The following is a 13,949-nucleotide window of genomic DNA, read 5'->3' as shown; positions in this document are numbered from 1 at the left end:
CCAGGATAGTTCTTGATCTTGTGAAACAGCCTGGATTATATGAGATAACATTTCTTCCCACCCCCTTCTATATTTCGTAATATATAGTCCATTAGAATAATAATTCAAAGATACATACAACACAGAGATATACATTTCAGATCTTGAAGAACTCTCCCAAAGATCTATTTTGTACAGCTTTTTAATCCCACAAAATAAAACTACAAGGTGCAATTGGTTCATTCTTTTATTACTATCTCAAACTACTAGTGCAAGGTTGTTCGCCCATCATGCAAGCCACATGGGTCAAGAAGGATATAGAAGCAGCCAGACAAGCAAGCAAAGAGACAAATAAAAAGCCATATAGACTGAAGTAGATTAAGGATGACAGTAGTAAAAGGTGGCACCTCTCGTCAAACTCAAATTTGACAGGTACCACGCCCACTTTGGGGGAAGGCCCCTCCCACGCCCCTCCCACTCAATGCCCGGAAGTCCCGCCTCTCCTAAACAGGAAATGGATGCCCGAGAGCCCTCCCACTGGGTGAAACCCCACCCCACGGGCCACCCCACCCCCACCCTAACCCGTTGTGTGGAACATAGCGTGGATAGACCTATCCCCAATGAATGGCATGTGGAAATGAACAGCCAGGCGCCCGTGTGCTAGTTCTAAGCTGACATCACGTGATGCATAGTAACCAATAGGGAATGGTTTAGGCTCATAAGGTGACCATGTGATAGTGGGACCCAATAGGCGTTGTTTTTAGGGGTTTAAATAACTGTACTAGAGTTTTAGGGAGCCTGCTCTGACTATTTTGCGGAACAACACATAATATGGATTCGCCCGCTGGCCCTTCATCTATGGCCTTGCCTGATTCAACAGTGGATGATGATCTATGTAGGAAAAGGTACATCAGCTCATCTGAGGATGATGAGGAAGAAGGGGAAGAAGCTAAAAGATTTCGGGAGGAAGAACGTGTAGTTCATGAATCTGTGAACAGCCTGTTGGATATGCTTTCAACACCGGCATACGTTGAGCAGGTAATACTTATAAGCTATTATTATGATCCATCTTAGGTTGAAAAGGGGTGGTGGGGATGTTTCAAAAGGATGAAGTTGTATAACCTGTAAATTACTAACACTCTGATCTTTTAAAACATTTTAGGGGGCTGCGGAAAATCCGCCTATCTCTGCTCTCTGGAAGCTCTGCTGTGTTGCACCAAGCCAGCTACAAGTAAGTTTGAAAAGGGATCATGTGTGAGTGTGTGTGTGTGTGCTGGGGTAATGTTCATTGTATGTGTTTTAACATGATTATTTTGTTTTATAGGAGACCCCTGAAATGGCTGCTATTCAGCGCCCAGGACACGAGGTCGTGTCAAGCATCCTTGGGTTGGAAAGGGGTATTCAACCAACAGATGAAATCCAGAAACCAGACATGTACGCGTTTGCAAAAGGGGTCATTTATTCTATTTTAGATTATTGTTTGGATTCTGAATTATTTGAATGTTGTGAAGGCTGTGTGACGTCACAACCGGCTCAATTAGCTCATGACTGTGTGTCATGGAATATAACATTCTTTAATAAGAAGCTAAGATATATATGTGACAATGTTTGCTTTAAAAGTCTGCTCCATATGTATATATTATTTAGTTATTCCCAAAAATGTCTTTCTCTGACTAATGAAACAGTGGATTATATCCTGAATTTGGTAATATCGTTAAGGAGTAATGAATCTCCACATGATTTTTTATATTCAGAATTGAAAAGATGTAATGAGAACCTGCTTAAAAAGATGAAATGCATCTTGCAAAAAAGAAAATATACGGATTTTGTGAAATCGCCTGGGGGTATTATCGTCAGTTTTAAAAAGGATGTGGAATAAAATGATTTAAAACTGAATACCATTTCTGCCTTTATCCTCATTTAACTTTAAAGAAATAATTTGTAAGGAAAACACTTTTGAAATCAGGCCTTCTATCTGCTAAAATACAACAGAATGCTACATGCCTTTACTAAGGGGTGCATGGCAAATACACCTAGCTATTTCTGAAAGGAAAAATACACTGTGCAGGAGCTAACTATCACTCCATCTGCTAAAACAGAGCTCCAGTGGGCTGGTTTCTAAGGCCTGTTTCCTTCAAAGGCCTACTATCTATCATCCCATCTGCTAAAACAGAGCTCCAGTGGCCTGGTTTCTTCAATGGCCTGTTTTCTTCAAAGGCATACTATCTATCACCCCATCTGCTAAAACAGAGCTCCACTGGCCTGGTTTCTTCAATGGCCTGTTTTCTTCAAAGGCATACTATCTATCACCCCATCTGCTCATGCTCAGCTAAAAACAGTCTCCTCCACAAACAGAATACCTTTTAACATTTATGAAATAATTTGAAAGAAAATCACATTGAAAATCAGGCCTTCTATCTGCTAAAATACATCAGAATGCTACATTCCTTTACTAAGGGGGGGGGGATGGCAAATACACTGTGCAGGAGCTAACTATCACCCCATCTGCTAAAACAGAGCTCCAGTGGCCTGGTTTCTTCAATGGCCTGTTTTCTTCAAAGGGGGGGGGGCTATCTGCTATACTAGGCCTTCAAAGGGTGTCTCAAACTTTTACCATTAATCCACATGCTAGATGTTATCTAATAAAACACATGTAACATCTATCTGTAATATTACCAAAACCACAGACAGTATGTGTTAAGGGTCCCCAACCAATGAACTTTCTCAGATTCAAAAATGGGGAGAGCTACCGCCCACAGGCTAAAATGTATAAAAAGCTTCTTAAAATTCAATTCTCTCCTTCCATTTTCTGACACACCTCTACACACGTTTGATCGGTGAGTGCTACCACCCCTTCCTTCTCTCTACCTCTCTCTCTCTCTCTCTCTCTCTCGCCCCCACACTCTCTTTCTGGGGTCTAGAAAAAGCCATGAAAATAATACCATGGGTATTTGATCAGTGGATTAGCAAATCACTGTGAAAGTAACTAGCTGCTAACGTGCTGTTATCTCTTAACAATGAGAAAAAGTCTTGAATATGCATTGTGTGGGGAGAGTAATTGAGTATTCTAACTTTTCAACCATGCATAGGGTTAGCAAGGGGAAGGAGGAGAGGGTGGCTTAGAGCAGCTTTTTATAACTGCACACCTTTTCATTTGTTTTAAATGTTTTATATAAATAATACAAAATATCAGCAATATTATGTGTATATACAACATATTGATTAGTTGACATATTATGTTAAATTCTATATTATATTATCACCACATATACTATACTACCAGATATATATATATATTAGTATTATATTATTAGCGTTGAACAATATTAACATATTTTACGTTCTTGTACTAAGACATGTTGTCACAATATTCAAGCAAAGCATTATATTAACACTGCTGTTCAATATTATATGTATATACAATATATTAGATGGAATCTCCTTTCTTGTAGTTTGAAGCCCTTGCTCCATTGTGTCCTAGTCTCCAGGGAAGCAGAAAACAATCTTGTTCCCTCCTCCCTATGACTTTCTCTAACATATTCATACACCCCCATCATATTGACCATTCAGCCTTCTCTTCTACCGCTTAAGCAGGCTGAAACTTAATACACAAAGATGTGCTTGAATACACATAGCTACCCCATTCCCTTTTCATTTCATTTTCTGATCTTGTTTTAAAATGCTTTATATAAATAATACAAAATATCAGCAATATTATGTGTATATACAACATATTGATTAGTTGACATATTATGTTAAATTCTATATTATATTATCAGCACATATTACTATGCTACCAAATATATATATATATTAGTATTATATTATTAGCGTTGAACAATATTAACATATTTTACGTTCTTGTACTAAGGCATGTTGTCACAATATTCAAGCAAAGCATTATATTAACACTGTTGTTCAATATTATATGTATATACATTATATTAGATGGAATCTCCTTTCTTGTAGTTTGAACCCCTTGCTCCATTGTGTCCTAGTCTCCAGGGAAGCAGAAAACAATCTTGTTCCCTCCTCCCTATGACTTTCTCTCACATATTCATACAGCCCCAACATATAGGCCTCTCATCCTTCTCTTCTACCGCTTAAGCAGGCTGAAACTCTCACACACTCTCTTTCTAGGGTCTAGAAAAAGCCATGAAAATAATACTATGTGTATTGATCAGTGGATTAGCAAATCACCGTGAAAGTAACTAGCTGCTAACGAGCTGTTATCTCTTAACAATGAGAAAAAGCCTTGAATATGCATTGTGTGGGGAGAGTAATTGAGTATTCTAACTTTTCAACCATGCATAGGGTTAGCAAGGGGAAGGAGGAGAGGGGTGGCTTAGAGCAGCTTTTTATAACTGCACCCCTTTTCATTTGTTTTAAATGTTTTATATAAATAATACAAAATATCAGCAATATTATGTGTATATACAACATATTGATTAGTTGACATATTATGTTAAATTCTATATTATATTATCACCACATATACTATACTACCAGATATATATATATATATATATATATATATATTAGTATTATATTATTAGCGTTGAACAATATTAACATATTTTACGTTCTTGTACTAAGACATGTTGTCACAATATTCAAGCAAAGCATTATATTAACACTGTTGTTCAATATTATATGTATATACAATATATTAGATGGAATCTCCTTTCAGGTAGTTTGAAGCCCTTGCTCCATTGCGTCCTAGTCTCCAGGGAAGCAGAAAACAACCTTGCTCGCTCCTCCCTATGACTATCTCTCACATATTCATACATGGCGATCATTTAGGCTTCTCTTCTTCTTATGCTTAAACATGCTGTAACTCTCACACACTCTCTTTCTGGGGTCTAGAAAAAGCCATGAAAATAATTCCATGTGTATTTGATCAGTGGATTAGCAAATCACCGTGAAAGTAACTAGCTGCTAACGAGCTGTTATCTCTTAACAATGAGAAAAAGCCTTGAATATGCATTGTGTGGGGAGAGTAATTGAGTATTCTAACTTTTCAACCATGCATAGGGTTAGCAAGGGGAAGGAGGAGAGGGTGGCTTAGAGCAGCTTTTTATAACTGCACACCTTTTCTTTTCATTATTATATGTGTGTCTTTGTCAGTTGTTTATTAATATTATATAATGATAATGAGATCTAGGCCTTCGTTCTATTTTAATGCGGTTTTAACTATGCACAACCTGATTTAACCATCATCTTCTCCCCTTCTTGCCCATCTTAGTTACAATACATCCATTCCTCCAGAAATGAGACATGTATACACTGCTGCTATTATCCACCCTCCACCATACGGGGATTCAAATATGGCTCTACATGATGTTTTAGCGGATAGTGAAATTATAACGGCTGAAGAGCCAGATCCACAACTGCTCGGAGGTTTGTTCTTATACCCAGAAATAATATATAATATTAATAATAATAAAATGAATGCACAATGACTGTGTCTGCGTGTTTTCTGAAATACATGTCTATTTTCAGAAGGTGGAGTATTTTCTGATTTCGTTGATGACGCCTCTGCCTCCACTGCTGCTGTCCAAAAGGCTGATACCATTGATTCTATAAATACAGGTAATGCTAACCCCCGGATTATAAACGGACCATTGTGTATCAAAAACACAACATAAAATACTATTTAAAATACTAAATAAATTTTAATCAAAGCAATAACAGTCTCAACCCTATGAAATAATGAACTTACAGAAATCAATAGAACAACCCTATAAATAAATAAAATAACCATTCATAAGGAAGTTTTTAGGACAAACTAACCATGTGGTTGTAATTGTATTTTCTAGATATTCATTCCAACAACCCTGCCAGATCCATTCCGTCAACTTCGAAAAATCAAGGTAATGAGGTGTTTGTCTCTCCTACAGAATGTATTGATGCACATATGAGAATTAGTTATTCATGTATTGATATTTTGTACATTACTTTTAGGAAAAGGGATGAAACGTGGCAGACCAGAAACTCAGAAAGCAACTAAACCCCGCAAAAAGCAAAAAGACGACGCTGGCGTCAAAGATGCCCCAGGCCAAGCTCCCAAAAAAAGAAAATTTACTACATTGGATGAATGTTATGATGAACTTAATAGATTGTCTGCGGAAGTGGTCCACAATCATAAACGGATTATGGCTTGTAAGGAGAGAAATGCTCAAATAACGACCCATGATTTTCAAAAAATTTATTCGGAAATTAAAGCACTAGAAAAATATCGGATGCTTACAAAGTCAGCTTACTATCAGAGGGGTGGGGGAATGAACAGTAGGGGGAAAAGAAAGCAAAAGAAGCCCTGTCCTGGAGATCTGTACTGGAAAAGAAGACGTAAATGGATAAAAAAGGCAAGACAAACTCTTGCCAGGTCCAAAAGTAAGAAAAAACATAAAAGAGCATGCCCCTTAATGAGGTCAGACATGGCTTCTCCTTCCAGTACAGACACACATTCTCCAGAGCCCCATCACTTAGGAGATGCATCTAATGTTGGTGATCAAATCCAGCAGGAAGCCCACAATGCTGTTGAGGTTAATGGTTCACACCCAGTGTTTGCTGAATGCGTGCGCTCATGGCAGCATCCAATTCCTGATTTCAGCACATGGCGATTCGTTGAGGTATACCGTTTCAGAAATTTAGAAATGATTAGGTCATACGCAGAGATTGTAACGGCATTATACATGGCGATCCAGGGCATATTAGACCGGCTGGGCTCTAGAATCGAACCTGATGATTTTGTTCAGGTGAGACTAGAAGCCTCAGGATTACGAAATCCACTCTTTTCTTTTAAAAGAAGCAGGGAACTATTTAATGCTGATGAGTTCCTATCACACCTTAGCCGCCTCTTACAAAGCAGTATGGAAATATGTGCGCACGGAGATTTTGAGTTCGTGGTTACTATAACAAAGCCACTACGGGGGGGAGCACATCGAAAACTGGGGTCAATCCCCGCGAGTGAAATAATAGCCCGAAAAAGACAATATTTGATAGATTTGAATTATTCAGGAAGCAATCTATGCTTTGGTGGTGCTTTATTCGGGGTTATGAGTTTACAGAAGCCCACAGATTCCGAAATGTTGACAGCTGGTCAAAAACTGCATATGGAGCTTGGTTGGACTGATAAAAAAAAGGTAACCCTTAAGGACATATCTACAGTCGAACAGCATTTAAGAGTCAACATCGATGTAGCCTATTACTCAAAAAAGTCAGGATGGTGTGTTTTTAAAACAGAAGGACCCATTTATCCCAAAGCCTATACATTACTATTACACGAAGAACATTTCTACGGGGTCCTGAATGTAAAAGCTCTTTTTGGTATGCGTAACTACTGTCAATTTTGTCGCAAACTCTACAATCATGACAGACACAGCTGTCTGTTTTATTGTAGAATGTGTATGAGAAAGGCCTGCTCTAACGTAGTTGACGAGCAGGTTCGTTGTCTGAGATGTAAATTTCATTGTAGGTCTAACGCTTGCTTAAAATTACATCAACAACTGTTCTTAGAGAAGAAAGTCAAATGTCCAGCGAGGAGGTATTGTACAAAGTGTTGTCATTATCAGGATGCAGATCATGATGATGAAAGATGCAAGGGTAGACAGTGCATGGTTTGTTGGGGGTACATTGTTGAAGATGAAGACCATCTGTGTTACATGCAAACACTTAATCGGCCAAAGCTTTCTGTGAAATACTTGTTTTATGACTTTGAATCACAACAAGAATCGGGGGTTCATAAGCCAGTGTATTGTTTTATAAAAGCTTTTCCAGGGGAAACAGTGGAGTGTTTTAAACCAGATTATGTGGAAGAGGATAGCGGGTCTGAGGATAGTGATGATGAAATAGTGGGGGGTGTGGCCCCATGGAAGTTTGCAGGTAAAACATGGGAATTTAGGGGTGAAAACTGTGTTGAACAGTTTATTAAGACGTTTACAAAAGATGGGGCCTTCAAAGATTCAACATTCATAGCCCACAATTCAAAGGGCTATGACTGTTACTTTATACTCAATCAGTTAGTGAAAGAGAAACTGGATGTTAAAATTATAGCACAAGGTGGTAAGTTAATCTGTGTTACAATTGCTTCGTTAGGCATAAAATTCATTGACTCACTCAGTCACCTACCCATGGCACTCTCTAAATTACCAAAGGCTTTAGGGTTCGATGAGGTGAAAGGCTATTTTCCACATTATTTCAACACAGCTGAGAATTGGAATTATGTGGGGCCTTTGCCGCTGCCCAAATACTATGGCGTAGAATACATGATGCCTGCTGAAAAGACAGCCTTCACCAAGTGGTATGAAGAGAACCGCTCAAAAACCTTCGATATGCAAAAAGAGTTAGCATACTACTGTCAGAAGGATGTTGAGATTTTGGTGAAGGCCTGTACCAAGTACAGACACGAAATAGTTCAACTCACAACGGCGATCAGGAAAGTTCTCGTAGGCAAGAAAAAAGAAAAAGTCATAAAATACAGAGCGGCTATAGATCCTCTACAATATCCGACCATTGCAGGCGTAGCTCTAGCAATGTACAGGTTCAAATTTCTTAGGAAGGATACTATAGCTATCCCAAGTTGTAATGATTATCATAATCAGTACAAGCGATTCTCAACGGCGTCTATACAGTGGCTCTCTTTTGTCAGTCATAAGGAAAAGGTTGAAATACGCCATGCTCTGAATGGCGGGGAGGTTAAAGTTAGCAATTATTTTCTAGACGGTTATGCAGTTGTGGGTGGAAGGGAAATTGCCTACGAATTTTTTGGTTGTTATTTTCATGGTTGTTTGTATTGTTATTCTCCAGAGGAGATCAATTCCCTGGTGGGAAAAAGTTATGAGTTTCTTTTTAATGCGACACAGAAAAGGAGTGCCGACCTCCAATGCTTAGGGTTTGAAGTGCGTACCATTTGGGAGCATGAATGGAGACATATGGTAAAAACAGATTTGGAAGTCCAGGCTTATCTTGCAAACGCCAAATTTCCAGATCCGCTAAAACCTCGCGACGCGCTTTTTGGCGGTCGCACAAATGCTGTATGTCTCTATTACAAGCCTAAAGATGGGGAAACTGTGAAATATTATGACTTTACCAGTCTGTATCCCTATGTCAACAAAACAAAAGAGTACCCCTTGGGGCATCCTAAAATCATCTACAAGGATTTTAAGCCCCTTTCAAATTATTTCGGACTGGTAAAAGCCAAGGTTTTTCCCCCTAGAAATCTCTATTTCCCAGTTTTGCCTTCCAGAATCTCTGGAAAACTCATGTTCGTCCTGTGCTCAAGCTGTGCAGAAACCCAACATCAGGAGCCTTGTGACCACACAGATGAGGAGAGAGCGTTATCAGGTACATGGTGTACAGTTGAGTTGAACGTAGCTATAGCAAAGGGTTATAGAGTTGTCGAGATTTTCGAGGTCTGGCATTTTGAGCGTCGTTCTGTAGATCTGTTTTCGGAGTATATAAAATTGCATCTTCGTCAAAAGCAGGAGGCTTCAGGTTACCCTCAATGGTGTGTAAGTAAGCAGGATAAATCTAAGTATATAAGGGATTATCGTGCACGGGAGGGCGTGCGTTTACGTAGAAAGGAAATTGCAGTGAATCCTGCAAAGCGTCAAATTGCCAAATTGTTTTTAAACTCCTTGTGGGGAAAGTTTGGGCAGAGAACAAATTTAGCAGTCACAGAAGTGCTGAGAGATCCGGAGGATTTCTTTCAAATTCTATTTTCTGATGCCTATAAGGTGTCTATGTGTGAGTTTCTGGATGAAGAGGCTGTCTGTCTCTCGTGGAAATATTCCGACGATCGTGTGACAACCTCTGGGAGAAAAAATGAATTCATAGCCTGTTTTACCACGGCATATGCAAGGCTTGAACTCTACAATTTGTTAGATAGGTTAGACAGACGTGTTTTGTATCATGACACAGACAGTGTCATTTTTGTAAGTAAGGAAGGTGAATGGGAACCACCTCTAGGGGATTATTTAGGGGACCTCACAAGTGAAATTCCGCCAGATCAGACTATTACAGAGTTTGTCAGCATTGGTCCGAAATCCTACGGCTATAAATTGTCTGATGGTACAGCATGTATGAAGGTAAAGGGGATCACCCTGAATAGCGCGAACTGTGAGAAAATTAATTTTACTAGTCTTAAAGACCTGGCATTTGATTACGTCTCAGACAAGAAAGATGGACAGCCTCGTGAAATTGTGATACATCAGCCAGGTATTGTTCGAAATAAGCACCAGTGGACGCTTCACACGAAAACTCTCAAAAAAACTCAGAAGGTTGTATTTGATAAAAGAGTGATTAAGGAAGGGTTTACAACACTCCCTTATGGATACTGAATTGGAGACACGTTGGCAGCACCCCTTCTCTGCAATTCTCGCTGGTCCTAGCGGATGTGGCAAAACGTATTTTATAAAAAATATGTTGGATCATGCTGAAAATGTGTTCTCTGTACTACCGCAAAATATTGTGTGGTTTTACAATTGTTGGCAGCCCCTGTACAATGAACTCCAGTGTAAATACGTCTTTATTCAGTTTGTGCAGGGATTACCTGAAAAATTTGATGATGATGAATTGTTACCAACCAATAAAGTCAATTTTATCATTATCGATGATTTGATGCAGTCTGCTTGCAATAGCATTGGTTTGGAAATGTGTTTTACACAGTATGTTCACCATCGGAATATAAGTGTTTTCCTCATCACACAAAATATTTTTTGCAAAGGTAAAAGCAACAGAACCATCAGCCTTAATGCAAAATATATGGTGCTATTTAAAAACCCTAGGGATAAACTACAGATAGCAACCCTGGCCCGTCAGATGTACCCGGGAAACACACGTTTTTTCATGGAATCTTTTTCTGATGCAACAAGTAAACCTCACGGTTATTTAGTGGTAGATTTGCACGGTACTACACCAGAAGCATACAGATTAAGAACCGGAATCTTTCCGCCAGATTGGCCTGTGGTATATTTGATGAAGAAAAAACCACAGAATCACAAACGCTCTTTGTTTTAAACAACATAGCACCAACAGACAGCTGCTCCTCCACCGGTGCATCATGTCCAACCGTGTAAAGAGAAACCTTGAACTATTAAAACTGCTTATTAAGGTACCCCCACGTCAGAGAAAAGCCATATTGTGCACGGGCTCCAACGATTTAATTGCTACTCTCTCAGAAATAGCCCTCAATACTTTAAAAGGAAACATCCCTTTGGCGCCGCATCAGCTACGAACGTTGAGAAAAAGACGCCGACTTATTAGAATTCTGGGAAACAGCAAAGTGTCTCTTCAGAAAAAGAAGGCTCTTGTGAAACAGTCTGGAGGGTTTTTGGGCCCGCTGCTAAGTTTTGCGGTTCCCCTGTTAACAGGGCTTTTAACAAAGCAGTGATGGAACACGCTGAAAAAATGTATTTGGTCCCCAGCCGTCAGCTGGATCAATTAAGAACCCCACTTCCAAAGGATGAAAACATACGAACTACGGCTATCTCATCCTTAGATAGAGAAATGCAGGGGATTCTACACAGGACTGATTTATCCGAACATGAAAAAGCACGACTCTACAATACCTTACTTCAAAAATATTTAACCCATGTAAAACAGAGGGATGCTGAGAAACAAAATTTAAACCTGTTTCTACCTGAACCAGCTGCTGAAGAAACAACAGAACCCCTTGCTGACAACGTGTTTCGTGAAGTGGTAGACAGTCTGCCTGTTAGATACAAGAGTCACGCAAGGTTGATACTCAACAAATTAACCCTAAACAGGAATATTTCTACATGGGATGATAAAGGATCCTTCGTGTATAAAGGAGAAGTCATTCCTGGATCTAACATCTTGGACTTAGTCAAGGCTGCAACTCAAGCTAATGCGGTTTCTGTTACACGTCTCCCTAAAGGGTGGGATGTTTTTATGAAAGCCTTGGCTGAAATAAACACCCCGTCTTCCGTGATAGGTAATACGTCCAATCGACAACTCCTGGATTATTTAAAAAACCCATCAGCTTCACCCCCAACTCAAAGACGTAAATCTTCTAGGGAGCATAGGCAAGCTAGCTCTCCTACCTGGCTTAGCTTATAATACTTTTATTTTAACCGAATAAAATACTTCTTTTCTTAAATTCTGTTTTATTGTCAATGCCTGTTCTTTTAAAAAGAGAAAATAGTGACACACATCATATTCCAAAAGCACCCTAGGAGGGTTGTTTATTAAAAGACGTTTATGAAATGCACTACAAGACATACAATGTTGCATCGTTTGAAACATTTCTGAGGAACGGGTCCTTGTGTTCATTTTCTTCACAAAACGCATAACCATTTTGTCATTTTTATCCAAATCGTCGGAATATAAGGCGCTAATGTTTTTAAAGGGGACCCCCATACATCTTTGATGAATAAAAAAAAAGCAGTGATGTCCGCATACAACTGAGTCTGAGGCTTGTACAGGTCTGCATTGAAACACAGTTTTGCTGGCATTTCTTCTTAAAAAGTTCACAATGGTTTTGGGAAACAAAGCATAGTCAGGAGGGTGTCCATATGAGTCAAAAAATTCGGCTGTCCTTTCATCCGGTAGGTAAACAGCTAACCAGTGTTCTCCTGGAAGGTTATGGGGGTGAGTATTGATAATCAGCGCAACTGGTCTTTGCTGGATGTGCTTTCTTGGAAGTTTGTCACAGGGTAACACCCCATAGAAAGTGTTTTGAGTATAGGGGTTTGAGCTTAGTAGTCGAGTTAACTGCAGGCTATCCATTTCACATATAATCAAACAAGACGTTTCTCCTGTGATTTATTTCTATCACGTTGTCAAAAACGCCGTAAACCACCATATTGACGGTTGTTGGCAGAGGCTTGGCGAAACGCAGCTCTGCCCTCAGGTTTCCAGTTTTAATCAGCGAGTAATGGTCTGCACATTCTTGATCCGGAGTCAGGTCAAATGCGAAGAGTGTGTAGCCTTTTGCATACTCCTCACGGTTAATTAAAAGTGCACTGTCTCTCATGTGTTTGCCAGCAGTCTGAACTAAACTCATATATTCTCTCACACAATTATCCTCTTCAAAATTGGGTTGAAATGGTTTCATAGGATACTGCTCACCATCCAAGTAGAGTGCCGCAAAATTGATGTCATAATGCTTAAAGTTGAAAGGGTTTTTAGTGTATGACCCGCTGAAAGCATCGTTATCAACGAGTCCTAGCACCACCTGTTTAGGAAGTTGTCCCAAAAACAGGTTCTCTTGATTGGAGACACGGCTCCCTACTGGTATGCTGAATACTTTCATGCTTACACGGTCCACTGGGTATTTGGCATTAGATGTCAGGAGGGCTTCAGCGTGTCCTAGGCGGACGCCTGGTGTTAATTTCACTTTTTTGACAAAGAGGGAGGCTGATAAAATCTGTAATTTGTAATGCCTGTTTGCATCGTTGCTCATTAAGCAGAAGGCATCTTTATTGCGGGTGAGTTTAATTTTCACATCAACACCGTTCAGCAGCAGTTTTTCTTGGAAAAACAAGTCAGCATGGAGATGTCCCATCAAGTCTATTTTTTTACTACCAGCTCCCAGGAATGCTCTTTTGCTAAAACCTTTATTTGCCCCATCCAGAGCCGTAATCTCGTGTTCCCCTGCATTGTCTTTATAAAAAGCCCCAGCCGTAAATTGCGTGGCTAGTGTGTCTTCGCAATAGTTCAGCACAGATTCAATGTATGCTCTGTAAGGATAGCAGTTGTTACTTTGGCTGATGAGTCGGTCCCCTAAAGTCACATCTAACTGGCTGAAAATGGAGGCTATCGGGTAATTCACGAGGCCTACCGCAGCCCCGTTAGCCAGGTTTGTTCCGTCTTCATTCACTACTTTGCACGTCAGATATAAAAGCGTGTTGTTGAGATCCATATAGTCTTCGCCATTTCCGGCAATAAAAAAGTCCAAGGGTGAGGATTCTGTGAGAGCGGTTAATGGTGGAACTTCAATATAAAGG

General features: G+C 39.6%; 2 protein-coding genes across 4 annotated transcripts in view; one reads left to right on the top strand and one right to left on the bottom strand.

The window, feature by feature from the left end:
• NAALADL2 (N-acetylated alpha-linked acidic dipeptidase like 2) overlaps positions 1-13,949 on the bottom strand; it is a 972,343-nt gene that overhangs the window by 86,551 nt on the left and 871,843 nt on the right. The gene's annotated exons all lie outside the window — the stretch shown is intronic.
• LOC137096544 (uncharacterized) lies at positions 5,229-9,295 on the top strand. Its single transcript, XM_067466205.1, has 6 exons — positions 5,229-5,379; positions 5,482-5,571; positions 5,799-5,852; positions 5,944-6,737; positions 8,136-8,426; positions 9,227-9,295. Exons 1-6 carry the CDS (start codon positions 5,250-5,252, stop codon positions 9,293-9,295), a joined length of 1,428 nt encoding a protein of 475 aa, XP_067322306.1. The 5' UTR covers positions 5,229-5,249.

Source organism: Anolis sagrei, chromosome 3 (genome assembly GCF_037176765.1).
Source record: "Anolis sagrei isolate rAnoSag1 chromosome 3, rAnoSag1.mat, whole genome shotgun sequence".
Classification (NCBI taxonomy): Eukaryota; Metazoa; Chordata; class Lepidosauria; order Squamata; family Dactyloidae; genus Anolis; species Anolis sagrei.
Note: the sequence above shows the minus strand (reverse complement) of the source record. Positions and strands in the feature narration are given on the sequence as shown.

Coding starts and splice junctions, on each gene's coding strand:
- LOC137096544 (XM_067466205.1), top strand. CDS start 5,250: ATGAGACATGTATACACTGCTGCTATTATCCACCCTCCACCATACGGG. Junction 5,380..5,481: donor AGATCCACAACTGCTCGGAG/GTTTGTTCTTAT, acceptor GTCTATTTTCAG/AAGGTGGAGTATTTTCTGAT. Junction 5,572..5,798: donor CATTGATTCTATAAATACAG/GTAATGCTAACC, acceptor TGTATTTTCTAG/ATATTCATTCCAACAACCCT.